The sequence below is a fragment of the Sinohyriopsis cumingii genome, chromosome 15 (assembly GCF_028554795.1).
Source record: "Sinohyriopsis cumingii isolate HCF-2022 chromosome 15, ASM2855479v2, whole genome shotgun sequence".
Classification (NCBI taxonomy): domain Eukaryota; kingdom Metazoa; phylum Mollusca; class Bivalvia; order Unionida; family Unionidae; genus Sinohyriopsis; species Sinohyriopsis cumingii.
Genome location: NC_142975.1, coordinates 29,984,101 through 29,999,366, shown reverse-complemented (window position 1 = coordinate 29,999,366; position 15,266 = coordinate 29,984,101). Strand labels below are relative to the sequence as shown.

Below are 15,266 nucleotides of genomic sequence, written 5' to 3'. Positions count from 1 at the left end.
CCTGTAAAAGACAATCAGACTTGGATTAGCACTGTTTCCTTCATTTGGACACTACATGTCAGCGACTCCTTCCAAGAGCAATGCTTTATTTCATGGATGAATGATTCTACCATGCCAATATTTTTAATGGAGGATCATCAAAGATACCAAAAATGATTTATTTTGTTTGGAAAACACTACAACTACATCTGGTGTTAGCAGTCATTTCATTTAACTAGGCTAATTTCATCTTCTTCTTTGCAACTACTAAACCATTATGGTTCATCATGACCCTGAACCTGGGCATGTTTTCTCTAGCTCATGATCTCTAAGTGAGGCAATTTATAACAACTCATGACCCTGAAAGTGTATGTTTTTTCCAGCCCATTAACCCAAAGTGAGACATTTTATAAGATCTCATGACCCCAAAGGGGCATGTTTCTTGAGCTCTTGAACCTAAAGGGGCATGTTTTCTTGCAGCTTGTGTTAGGCTTGTGTTAGGGGACTGCAGAGCAATCATTTCAATTAGCAGGGCGAGTTTCACCACCAATTTGCTTCAGGTGATGTCACAAGTCATGTGACATCATCATGGTTGCTTACAGACTTACAGTTGTACCAGTTGATCTAAAAAAATGGCAACATGAGCTGGCAATCAAGATTAATACTTAAAATGGCAACCGCATAGCACCTGCTACTTGAATATATAATTCAGCCAACTGTTCTCTTTTGTGTCAAATCAGATCAAATTGTGTCCAGAACATCCAAGATTCTGTTTCATCCACAGGACCTTACCATACTGCATCCAGTGAAACAGCTCTGCTGCATTTCTGTTAATAAGTAAGCTAAGGAAAACAAACTACCGTCAATTTCTATTACTTTCTATTGTACTTGGAAACAACTGATATAATGCTATCGTTTCATTTATTTTTGCAGGTGTCAAATGTCATGCTTCTGCAAAACATTTAATCTGAACTAAAATTAAAAGATATGATTTTGATGGATCAAGGGGTAGCGAGGCTAATGGAGTTTTCCAAAATTTCTTCAACACGTGGATTGTTGTCCATTGGGTTTTTCAATTTGTTGCTCAAATGAACCAGGAAATCTAAAACCAATGCTACCCTAACAAATACAGTGAATTTACAGTATGTTTTGCAATGGAAGGCAGTCATGATTACATACATGCCATCCCCCCCAAGAGGTGTGAGTGTAATTATTGCTATTATAAGTCACAAAAAAGCGTAATTTGGGTGTAAAAAGTATGATCAATATACAGTAGTCCCCCTCTTATAAGGCCACCCTTATTGCAGCAGGGAAGTGGCCTTATAATGAGGGTGGCCTTTCTAGAGGGGGATGACAAATGCAAATAGAAAATACATATGAAGAAAGTCTCAAGTACATTTATTTCTAAAACATTTAATATTTTCATTAAAAAATCACATGCATGTTGTGAAATAAATGTAAAACAAACTGTTTCATCATTTTCAAAAGAATGTTATGAATAACCATTGATATAGTTTTAAATCTGTCTTTATAATTATGTTACAAATCACATTATCTGTCACTTTGTTGGTAAGTCTAAAATATAAACCCGTCTCATCACAATTAAAAATATCCTTGCTGTCATATCCCCTCCATATATAGTCTTTTGTTCCAATCTTCAACAACTTCATTATTAACATCAGCTGATTCTCCACTAAGGACAGAACACTTAATATTGTGTCGCACTTGAAATCTGTGCAACGAACCGTTACTTGCAGTAAAGTCGTCATATCCCAATTCAACTGACAAAATTGTTGCTTTTTCTTGTCATTCAAATCAGGATACAAATATCTCCTGGCTCAAACAATCTTACTATATCTGTCCATTTCACCTTCCCATTTCTGCAGAAGTGTTTCCTTATCTTTCATGATATTGTTTATCTGAGTCTTTCCGACATTATAGTTTTCTGCAAGGATCTTCGACCCCCCCCACCTCTCAGTCAGTTGAATTACTTTCACTTTCTCTTCTAAACTGAGAATTTTTCTTTTCCTCGATGACATGTTAATCTTTTTACAGTAAGTTATTCATGTTGCCAACTATAATACTGATAAAACAATTTTTTTATGCATCTAAACAAATTGCCATGTGTTTTTAAAGGAAGTGATGTTGTCACGTGATTCGTTAGTCGCAGTCTGGTACCCTATTGTTTTTATACATTTCTTTATACTAAGTGAGAGAAGCCAAAACGGCTTCGATATGTACCATAACATCACGCAGATTTGACCTCACGGCCATTAGGATTTGTAATTTTGACAATTATTGTCAGTAGTAATAGTCACTAATTATCAAAGTGAACAAGCTCAACATCTTACTAAGGGAAGCCATAATGGCTATCAAACCATTTTCCTGCTGACTTGTCTATTGTACATCGATGTTGCCACTTCTCAGCTGTTACTACTGTTCAATAATTGTAATCTTAACAATTATCAGAGTAACTAAACCAGACATCTTATGATAACACAGCAGTAAGGCTAATTGGATTACATGTACTTACCCTTTTGTATGGATTAAAATTTGAGTCTTTCTCGGCTTTATGGAATAAATGTGGTTTCTCGCGAGGCGTAAATGATATAATATTAACCATAGTGGTACATGTACTTTAGCTTTAGTCAACACTTCTTTCAGTAACGAAAACCTGACATCAGGAAACGGAAATCAGATTACTTAACACATGTTATGAATAAAATACTGGTTCTGGATACATATTAAAATAAAATGCGGCCACTTGTGAGGGATACATTTTATATTACTGCACTAATATGCTGGCCACTGGTCGCGTTAGCCGGGTGGCCTTTTGTGAGGGGTACTTTTGAACATAAACTCGTCGGTGCCAACGGATTCTGGCCATAAGGAGCTGGTTGGCCACTGGTCAGGGGGGCTGTTCAAAAGAGGGAATACTGTATTACATGCCAGATTTACGAAAAAGGTACATTTTTACGACTAACCTGATATGCAGCTGGTAAAATTTATTGTCACAAAGGGTAAAATCCATAGGGATTGGAACAGAATACAAACAAAATATTCTGAAAAATTATTTATATTCAGTACTCACTAATCTACATAAGTAACTTTCGCTGAATGATTGTGAATTCTACAATGATCATCAACAGGTGTTTACAATGCTATATTATATCACTCTCATATTCTTTTTATAAAGCTTGTAAAATGGTGTTGATTTGTCACTTTTTCTCATCTGACACATTTTGAAGTTTGAAAAGATCCATCTGTTCTAACATTTTCCATCATATAACATCCACAGCTCACACCGTAAAGCATTTCACTTAACATCTGGTACCATTTTCTTTAAAAACACAGATTGGTTCCAATAACTAGCTAGCTCATCAATAAAGTGAATCTGATAGGTAAAGTTCACTTTTGAAGAACCAGTCTGTTTTCTTGGAAATGGGATCATATAGAGTTGCAATAAATAAAGCGCTCTTATGCTATTCTTATGCAGAAACACCTTTTTAAGAATATCCTCAAACTTATGTAGTGGAATTAGAGATAAAAACTACATTTTTATTGCTTTATTTTTAAGATTTGTATAAAGAAAAAAAGCATAATCCATGTGCAGTCTAACGGAAAATGTAAATTGCTGAGAAAAAGCATAATGATTACACCAAACGTGTAATGGTTGGCATGTATGTGATTAGATGAATGGGTGCATTAACTGAGGAACAAAGTAAAACCTGTGTAATGCACGCTACTGAAAGTGAACTACTTACCAGACTTGAATCTGGTCCTGAGTAAATCCGTTGGCCTAAAGAATCCTGTATTTCAACAATAATTTTATCTTCAATGGGAAAATTGGCACCCTGCTTCGGCTTGACATCAGCACCATTCAACAACACTAACCTTGCTGCTGTCTGAGCTAAAAGGAAAAATAAAATTATATTTGTATCTCAAGTTATTGTCTGCAAAACTGGTAAAAGCTACTACATGCTGGTCAGTTAACAACCAATAAATCTTTAGGCAAAAACTTCAGGTGCTTGTTAAGAACTGTTTTGCAAAATACATTAGTCGATACTGGAAGTTTTAGATTGGTGCGTGGTATGATTGTATGACAAATACTTTCATGTCTGGATAAGCAAAATGTTTAGTGGAGGGGTAGGTTTAAATAGATTTTTTTTATAATGAAAATTCCTAAATGAAATCAACTGAGGCTGTGGTTCATGGCTTCAGCAACACACATCCAAACATAAGCAGTGCATCTAATGACATGTATACGGTTTGCTATGTGAAATGTTTTGCAAAGTATCTGAAGCTACTAAGTAATTTCAAAACAATTCAGATAACTATTAAATAAAACTTTTACAAGAAGTTCAGTAAGAGTCATTTGGGTGTCCAAGTGGCAACACATCAACATCTGTACTGAGGCTCTATTTCAACTTTCAAACATGTGGATGATAAAACTCTCTTGCCAAAAAGTAGACGCCATTTAATGCCCAGAGAAACTAAATAAAACTGGCTATTAATGCTATGCAGACTGAGATACACCACAGATAAATTGCTTGCATCAAGTTTATGCTCTGTGCCTCAGTTTTTAACACTTGAAAAACTTGCAAACTGAATAAATGAATGGACTAGACACTTTCATAATCAGACAGGTGGGATGCAGTTGTCCCTGGCAGTAATACAACTTTTGATGTCCAGCCCTGTATGAGCATGAGACTATATGCAAATCACATTCATCATCAAGAGTGTCCTTTATGGATTCAAAATGTGTTTAATGCCTTACTATGACAACATAGCATTTGTTGTTCCACATCCACCTTATTTAAGATTTTCTCATATTGGATTGAACAAGTCAAGACCCTATGATAACAGTACCCCCAAAATGCTTCTTGTAGCATACGAAACGCATTTCAAATGCATTTTAGATGCATTTGTTTTGTTGAAACTGTGTTTAAGTCAACTATTTTATCATTTGCTTTTTGTCATTTCATCATTCACAATTTAATATCTTATGTCATGTGTCTTTCACTTAAGTGCCTTTAAGAATGTGTTTGAAATTACAATTGTGAGCAAAGGAAATAACCCTAAGAGAACCATGCTTTGTATGGTTCATTATTCATCGTTTATCAAACACCATTTATCATTTTCATTCATGGTACAGCGTTTGATGCTTGTGGCTAGCCGTGTTTTGTGTACATCATTTCTTGCTAATACTGTTCAGTTCCCATTCTGTTTCCATTCATTCATCTGTCAATTTGCATTCAAACTGGCAATTCAAATAATGAAGGTCTGTATCAAATACAGCTTTAGCCTCATTAAGATGGCTCAAGACACTATTACATCAACAATCAAATGCTAAAGGTTGCCAGAATAAAATATATTTTGCTTCTCTATCTGTATGTGCTTACTGATGTGTCTTTGTGTTCATCTTTACCTTTTGTATCTTTTCTTTCTTTGAGCATATAACGCTTCATATATGTAACAGTCCTACTAATCAAGGTCTATATGTATTGTGTTTTGTGATTCAAATTATACCACATTTAAATTAAAATTGTGTTAAGATGCCCAAATGTTCAAAACTGAAAGGAAAAAAGGGCAGAAACTGAAAACAAGTGGAAGATGTCAAGCCACATAGATGATAGAGCAAACAAGATGATAAAGTGATGTATAAATATAGGCATGTAGTAGTATTTTGTAGCTCCTCAGCACAGAAATGACTATATTGTGCCAAATAAAGGTAAAGTATGAAAAATTCAAAAGAATGTATCAAGACAACCCCTTCCAAATAAATAAAAACGTTAGGTACAACATGACAAAATATAGAAAAGAAAGTTGTCATAAAATGCCAAATAGAGTTCTAATTACATCTAGTTTTGATACTGAAGTTATCCAAATGAGATTGAACTCAGACCTTATTAGAGTCCAAAACTGGGCACAACAAAATAGGTAATTACTGATGGTAAAACAAAATGTATGATTTTGGGACTGCACAAAAGCTACACAAATCAGGGAACCCAAAACTATCTCTTGCAATAAATAATCATCCATTAGAAAATGTCTATGCTGTTACCGTTGGACAAGTCAAAGTAGCCCTTTAGATTTGTCTTAGCTTTTTAAATTCTTCTTCATAAATATCAGTTTCCTTTTTTCGTTTGTAATACGTCCAGGCAGGAATGTGAACGTGCCTTCACAGCTCTTTTCATTGAATCTGAAGCCCACCACAGTGTGAGTAAATTTGTGAATTATCATTAATGACTCGTATATTTAATTTCCAATATGGATGTTAACTGAAAATGACAATCAGTTCCGACAGGGATGGATAACAATATGCAATGCCACGTGGCTTGCGAGTGCATATGATACCCTTAATTTGTGTCAGACTCATCATAAACATTCCTTCTGTGTCATCATTTAAACCCTCTTAGTAACAATCTTTGTTATGCCATGGTAGATATGTTAATGGAAACGTACCTTATAGTGAATTTCAAAGTTTGGAAGTACATAATGAACATTATTTCATTAGTAAATTTAAAAGGATGGAAAGACATAAGGAACCTTTTACTTTCGATATATGTTGATTGTTTCAGTATTACAGATATGTTTCTTTAATTTAATGTTGATGTAGTAATTTCATATTTTGTAACGGTTGTACTTCCATTTATTACAGCTTTTTACCCTAATCTAAAGAGAGTTCTTGCCCACGAATTAAAACAGTATTTAAACACATTGTGATGTCTTGTGTCTTGGATACTAGAGAGCTCAATGGTTATGCTAACTGTAATTCCTCCAGAGGAAAGGCAGTATAATGTCAAAAATGAAAAGCTTGTAGGTGTGTCTGTAGATAATAATTTATTATGGAATGACCATATTGTTAAGCATTGTAAAACACTGTCATCCAAAACTGGTCTACTCAGAAGTATCAAGAAATATTTACCTATGGAAACTCGCAAGCTATTCTACAAGTCATATATTCTTCCAACAATGGATTATTGTTCAAATTTATGGGGAAATTGTGCTAAATCTGAACCTGACAGAATTTATAAACTTCAGAAATGAGCAGCATGCGTAATTTTAGATGCATCTATTAATCATCCCTCAAAAACATTATTTACAGAACTCAAATGGTTCACAATATATGACAGGATAGATTTTTACAAGGCCATTCTTTTATATACATGTCTACATGGAATGGCACCAGAGTATCTTCAGGACTTATTCAGGGCTTTTTCAACACAATACTAATTGAGATCAATATCACATGGAAACCTTCTAGCACCAAATCCAAGAACAGAACAATTTTAAAAAGAGCTTCCAATACTCTGGTACAGTTCTGTGGAACAAGCTTCCACTACATGTAAAATCTGCTGAAAATGTTAGAGTATTTAAGAAGAGATATCATGAGCATGTATGTGCTTCTAATAGATAATGGAATTTAGAATTTTAATACTAAACATGTTAGAATACACAGTAATTATTGATCTCTTCATATAATGTGTAATGTTATGTTCTCCTTATGAGGGCCTCAAGGGAGAACAGTCCTTGACTAATGAGTCACCCTCTATAAATAAACATAGCTGCCAACCTTTCAGGCTCCCAATCAGTGAAAATAGGGATACAAATTAGTGAATTTGGACATGAATTAGTGAAAAATACCATGACAATAACTCCATCCACTCTGACCATCAATACTACACTATATCAAGATTGCAACATAAAACTAAAACACTACATATATGCATAAATATATCTGCATTTCTTTTCATTAATGTATTCATAAACTTCACTTGTCCTTGTGGTTATTAATCAAGACATGATACTGTGGCAGACTTGAACTTCCTCAACTGCTTGGTCGTAAATTTGTTTTCTAAACAGTTCAGACTTCTTGCCTGCTGGTTGATCTTGGTGACTAAAACTTGCATACGAACTTTCTGCACCTAAGGAGGCCCTAAAGTTTGTCTTATTTTTCCTCACAAGAGAAAATGCTCTTTCACTGTCACTGTTGCTGTGAGGAATGCAAAGGAGCTGCAGCACTTTTGGTTCTTCCACAGAAAAATTTGGAAGTGATCTTTGAGTCCGGGAACATTTGTCGGAACAAATGTTTAGGATGATCTCCAGCTCATAAAGGTAGATTGTGTTCAACAAGAAAGCTCACAAATAATGCTTCAACGTTCTTAGCTTGCAGGTCTCCCGTTGATGGCTTAAAATATTCCAGAGCTGAAATCTGTGACTTATTAATTTTCCCAACTTCTACATGTTTTTTTGCAACCGATGTGCTTCCTCACTTCGTCTCTGCCACCATGCCCAATACTAAAATTTGTGGCACACTGTGTGCAAAAAGCATGATGTATATCAAAGTTTAATGGCAGAATGCACAGCTAATTTTTGGTATATTCCAAATTAAACTTCACTTTTTGAGCAATACATTTCTTTTTCCTTTTCAAGATCTTACATGCGATGCCAAACAGTAATTCAAATCAGTGTTGGTGACACATGTGCGGAGCAAAATTCCGGTTAAGCCCCAGTTTCTCTCAAAAGCATTTGTAAAACTACTCTTATACATACAGATTAAAATAGGCTAAAATGCTTGATACCGGGCCAACTATACCAATCAGCTGTAGTTCTACTAATATTGCGACCAGCAGTATCAGACCGTTTTGGCAACTGCCAATATCATGACTAGTGCTTAACAGATTTAAAATAATTGAGAATTGGAGAATTTTTTTAATTTTTTGCTTGTGACGTGAATCCATGAATAGCTGAAAAAGTCGTGAAATTCACATCAAAATCGTGAGGGTTCTCAGCTATGAATAAAGCATTATTATTAACTAATGAGTCACCCTCTATAAATAAAGCATTATTATTATTATTAATGTACCAATCAAATTTAGTTTAATAACCAGTTATGTTAAACTGAAGAATCATGATGCTTAAACAGTTGCCTACCTTAACAATTATGTCATGAAAATTACTATAAGACCTCTACCAGCAGACCAACTTGAGTTGTGACAAGCACTTGAGCAGTTAAATAAATATTGTATGCAGCACAGAGTACATTTTTATATGCACTTATATGCACAACTTTCAACTAAACTGGGGGAATTCTCATGCATCACAGCTTTCCAAGTGCATAAATTCATACAAATTTGATGCACTCCCATGTCCTTGCAGCAATTCTGGTCCCTTTATGTTGATTCACTGCGAGTTAAACCACTAAGCGAGGTTAAGATGTGATTTTAAATATATATCCTTTTTGACAACCCTACCTGTGATTTGCAACTTTTTTTACACTGCCCACACCAGAAGTTACTGTCCTAACCAACCATCCACTGTAAAAATCATAAGAGTTTCAAACACAGCCTCCAACAGAGATGTTCATTAGGCAACGTTCTTGGGGTGGGGTGGTTAGGTGATATAAGTTTTACTGCAACAACCTTCATTTCTTTGGAAAATAAACTTGGTTCTTTGTTTTGTTTCTTATAGTAACATTTGATACTTCTTTGTGACTATACAGCTGACTCAATGTGATTTAACAAGGGAAATGAGTGCTGGCCTAAGCTTTGACGAGCTAAGCTGAAGTTCAACACACTATCTAGGTATGTTTGCAGCTTATTTATTTTACCTTGGACAACAAACTTGCTTTTCTTTATTCCTTATCTTAAATCAGAGTATTTGATACTTTTTTTGTGCCTAATAACTCAGCAAGGTATTTTTAAAGGTCAATGCTAATTCAAATATGTATAAATGTGTCATGTTTACCCCGACCCAGAGTAGCCCCAGTTTGAAACATGTATAATCAAGGTAATTCTGACAAGCCATTGTTTGATGTTAAACATTGCTGAAGGCTAGCACTAATCCGTTCCGTAAGATTGCCGTAGTTAGAATTGGAGAGCCGGACATAGGAGTTGCAAAGCCACAGATAGCCAATTATCACCTAGGTGTGGAAATGTTGTCCAAGATAAAAAAGAAGTTGCCTGAAGAAGTGGGAGTATCTTAACTTCTTTTCCCTGCAAACAGACAGACAGGTTGAACTGGCCGCTAAGACGATTGGACAGGGTCACAGCGCCACCCAATCAGAATTGAGATAGGGGAGAGACCTTGATTTGGGTAGAATGATATCTCCGTGTGTTCCGGCAAGAGTTAGTTTGCTGAGAGAAATTACCCAGAGAAGAGGTTAGCGTAACTCTGAATAGCCATTGGCGGGAAAATCTTAGAGCAGGAAATTCTAAGTACAGAGAGCTTCAAATAAGGTCAGTGGGATATTTGTTTGGTCTTTGTGGAATGTGACTGCATTTTAATTGTAGGTTGTATGTATACTTTATTATTACTAGAATTGTAGTACGAATAATTACTTTGTTTTGTTAATATGTTTGCATATTTTGAAGAAATGAGTTGATATTTGTAAAGAATTATATAGCTTGCTAGCCGTTGTAAGAGTTAATATTGTAATTTGCTATGTGGGTATTTTATAGTAGACTAACACGTGTTCATATGATTATAGATTTTGCCATTGTTGAATATATGCGTGACCGAAACCGTGATAGCTAATCTGATGATTAATTGTCGATATGGTGTGAGGTGAGATTCGATAAAACATATGTTAACGCCTTGTGGTTTTTCACAGGAAGCTTTGAGGGACAGACCAGTTACAGTTTGGTCCCGTAGTCTCAGATAGAGAGACGGAGGAAAGGAGAAGAAAGGAGAGAAGAAAGGTGAAGTTGAAGTCTGGGAGCGAAATTGGAGGAGGAGATAGTAGAGAGGGAAATGGAGACAAAGGAGGAGTTAGAGGAACGGAAAGAAGGAAGGAATCAGCGGGAAAGAAATAGATGAGTAGATGCAAGGACAGGGGGAAAATCAAACTCACACTGTAAATCACGGGATGAATTAGGCTGTCACTTGGTCAAGGGAAAGACGAGTGATTGGAAGTTATCGTTTTTAAATCATCGAATTTATTAAATTGTTATTGATTGAATTTCATCTTCGTGTTCTTATAATTTAGCCGTCGGCATTGCTGACTGGGGGCTCAGACCTGTAAATCTACCTCGTCACTAATTTAACTTTTTCTCATGAGCCAGGGTGGAACTTTCATCATAATTTAATTAAATTATATTGGAAGAACCCCACCCCAATGCATGCAAACCCCACAAAATGCTAGACCTGAACTTTCATATTGTATCTGGTGTTTGATCATGAATATAGTTTGACAAAGTATTAATATGGGCTATGTAAGAAACTCCTACACTGAGAAACACAAGTCAACCAATATAGCCCGTGACAACTATGAAGCAACAACAAAAAAAAGAACAAAGAAGTTGCCAAACACTGTTTCATTTTAAACCAATCAAGCATCATGTAACAAATGACAGTACACTACACAAAATGGCATGTTGCTTCATGCTGAAAACAACATGACAAATCCACAACATTTTTAAACGTAGGCTATTACATGCATATCATACGGCAGAATATTTTCCAACTCATGCTGGTTCAAAACTTGTTGTGCATGTATTACATTTGCGTCCGTTATTCACTAAAATTTGATACCAGATTCCAATAAATCGCAGAGCATGCAATCCCATCCAAGATGGATGGTTTCCTCCAGGTTTCCCCCCATCAACACTGATGTCTGAGCATGATAATAATGACTTGCATGTAAAAGGTCGGGACAGATGTCCTGATCACTTACCCACAACCTCAATGGGATCAGAGATGAGAACTGCTGGATCTGTTCCCCATGATATATTCATGAAATACAATGAGATTCCATTTTCCACAACAACCACTTTGCTTGCCAAGTCTTTGTAAATATCAGGTTCACGGAGAAAAGGAAAGTATGGATTAGTCATTGTTAAATTCAGTCGAACATTTGCTGCGACATCTAAAATACGAACATCATTGAAGGTAGCTATGCCATGAACAGCCCTCTTTCCGATTACAGTGTTGTACGTTCCTTCTTTAACCACTGTTTCAGGACCACCAAGACGAATCTGTAAGAAAACATTATACACAAATATAAAAGATATGTTCAAGGCCTGCTTTGTTGAACTGATCACAATCAAAAGTGGCAAGAGATCATTATATAGAGCAAACTGTGTTTGCTTCATTCTGATCCATCTCAAGTATGAAAAATCCACCAAGAAGTTTAAGAAATAAAAGGAAATTAGAAAATTTGAATCAAAATCTTCACACAAATGACTATGGTCTTGACCCCAGGGTCAAAGGGCCAAGCAAGTATATGACACAGTAAATTGTATTAACACATTAACCCTAGCAACAATGTTAATGTGGCAGGAGGTAGTAGCCTACTGCCAAGCTCTATAGCATCATGGTCATGCATAATACACCGAAGTGGGTGGTATTATAGAAAGGCAGACAGATATAGCTCTACAATGATACCAAATAATCTGGAATTTCCAGTTGTACTACAAAATACAGAGAGAAAAACCTCATTTTATGACTCAATTTTTTTCTACCCAAATTTTGCCCGTGGTCAGAATCCAATTTTGTGTCCGGATTTTGGACTTTTTGGTCCCATATCTAAGGCAAACTGGTATGAACTGCAAACAGAAAGATGAACCTTTGCAAAAGGTAGGATAAGATAGCCATTTGGAATAAAGAGTGGTCTCGATACAAAAATAATGGCTCCATTTAGAAAAAAAAAGAAAAAAAGAACTCCAACTTTTACCCTTCTGCTCATGCGCGAGCCAAATAGCCAATGAAACACGATGTTTCTAATACAACTAGGCAGTATGTTATTGAAAGATCACCTGGGATTTGGTGTTTTCGGATCTAATCAGAAATAGCTTTCAAAATGTGTTTAAAACTCGAATTTCAGGCGAAAACAACAAAAAACTCCAGGGGTTGATGTGTTAACTCCATAGTGACTCATTCCAAAGCAATTCCCTCAAGTGATGAAGGAAATACAAAAAACTCAACCAATACCTTTACACAAAATGTGTACAGTGACCTTTGATCCCAGAGTCAAAGGGTATGCTTCACCAATACCATAGTTGCAAGTGCTTCTGCCAAAGAAGTAACTGTCTTTGTTTTACAATAATTCCTGCCCAGCATGATGAGAATGTACTAAGGGGTTTAGGAAACATGGAAATGAAAAACATCATAAAAAATTTAAATTACTGACGATGATGCTAAACTGCTGGAAAAGTGAAGACTGAAAACTAAGATGGTCACTGATGAAATTAGTGCAACAATATAATTTCTTCATTCAAACATCATCAAGTACATCATATATTACACAAACTGCCCTCTCTGGAGATAAACATAATTTTTTTTAACCACAATAAACAGAAAACAACCTCTCAAGGTGAGATCCATTTGATATGTTGTGGATTTTAACCTGAAAAACTAGAGGAATGTTAAGTAATTTACTCAAATAAACATAACCTCCACCATCCTTGCATCACACTCAGACCTCATGAAGGCATGGAGCCAATACAAAAAAGAAAGCAAACAATTCTTCTGAAAATAGTACGACTAAAAGGACTCGTCAACATGCATATCTTCTGAGGAGTTTTATGGCAATTTTCTGAAAATTGACATGTCATCTTCACAAGATACTGTCAAGCACTGTATGCGACTCCACATCAAAAAGGCCAATAAATCAAAGAAAATTGTACAAGTACAATGTTTTATTAATGTGTGCATTTTTACGTGATGCAAGCTTCATGAAATCTTTGAGACTTGTTTTCACAATATTCTATCATACATGATACAGTGGAACCTGTCTTGAAAGACCACCCCTTCTGCCAAAACATAATGGTCTCTCATGACAGGTGGTCTCTCATAACAGGTTATAACAATATATAATCTCTAAATCTGTACATGGAGAATCTGGTCTCTCAAGACAGGCGGTCTCTCATAGCAGTGGTCTCTCAAGACAGGTTTTACTGTCCGTATATCTATATCGTCTTTGACAACTGGTGCATGACATTAAATTGCATACAAACTATAAATAGATGTTTACAAGTTTCAAAAAGAAACATAATAATGTACCTGTGTACAAGTCAGGAGTGAGTTCCACACTGGACGATTCAGTCAGGTTGGTTCTGTTGTAATGCAAGGTATTATGACATGTAGTAAGTATATTATGACATGTAGTAAGTATTGCAACAGAGATCAAGTAGGAAAACAATCAAGTCGGAAAACACTGCCATGTAGAGCTGTAAGGCTGTATGTAAGGAACGCAGGTGAACAATTAATTAATTCCTATTTCCTATATTCAAGTTTTAATATCAGTCTGCAGGTGCATTTAATGTTGTGTTTAGATATAATTTGAGAAGAACCATTTGTTTGCACTATTTATTGTAATTACAAGTGCTCATATGTCTGGACAAAAGCAACATTTCGGGATTATTGTGAATTCATTCAAAGCATTTTGTACCATGCCACTGTCATGCGTCAACATTGTTGTCACTTCAGCATATTCAAAGATACTGGCACATCATCACATTCAGGATCTGGAATTCATTCGGAGCACTCGATTCTTATTGACCAGTAAAGAACTTTTAGGATTATTTTGGATTTAGTTCCACATGCTTTTAAGTTCCTCTTAAATTTTCATTTTATAACTTAGAGAATTAAATCTTTGATTAAGTTTGCAAAACTTGTTGGTTTTGCTTCTTTCTGTTACTAAGTTTAAAGGTCTACTAGTGTACTCACACAACTTTCGTTTATGTGATAAATTTAATCTTCTAGATGTGATTTTTAAAGGTCCCGTACAGAAATTTCTCTTGGATTCTGTATGGAATACTTATGGAATCCGTATGGAAGAGATATGGACTGAAAAACTTATGGAATCAGACAATTTATTCCATATCAATTCCATAAGCACTTCACAGCAAGTGAAAATTTCATATGGAATAAAGTTGCAACTTTAATCCATAAGCACTTTTTTCCATATGGAAAGCAGGCTCATGTATTATAGCATCATGGAAAATACCCTCTGAAGAATTAATAACCTAATCTGATTAAAATAGAAATATTGGTGGGAGTTAGAGCACATGTATATGTCAGTGCAGCTGATGTGGAAGGATGACTATATACTCATATAAATTTGAAGAAACAGATGTATGTCAGTTTTCTTTAATTTATTTCCACAGATGTTTAAAAACAAAGACATGACCAAAAAAGTAGGGAAAATGTAAACATGATCAGAAAATTAATATCTGGTAGTACAAGCATTGATGAATCTTTGGACTTAGAAAATTTGGTGCAAGGTGGATTTTGGGTTTGATCTAATGTTTATTTTGAAAAGTAATTTTGTTGGCTTCCTATTA

General features: G+C 35.4%; 1 protein-coding gene across 1 annotated transcript in view; it reads right to left on the bottom strand.

The window, feature by feature from the left end:
• Positions 1–15,266, bottom strand: part of LOC149781478 (uncharacterized) — a 430,415-nt gene that overhangs the window by 344,865 nt on the left and 70,284 nt on the right. Inside the window, exons 6-7 of the mRNA XM_089934971.1 lie at positions 11,657–11,957; positions 3,744–3,889 (exon numbers count right to left, since the gene is read on the bottom strand). Coding sequence (XP_089791097.1) covers positions 3,744–3,889; positions 11,657–11,957 — 447 coding nt within the window. The remainder of the gene's footprint in view (positions 1–3,743; positions 3,890–11,656; positions 11,958–15,266) is intronic.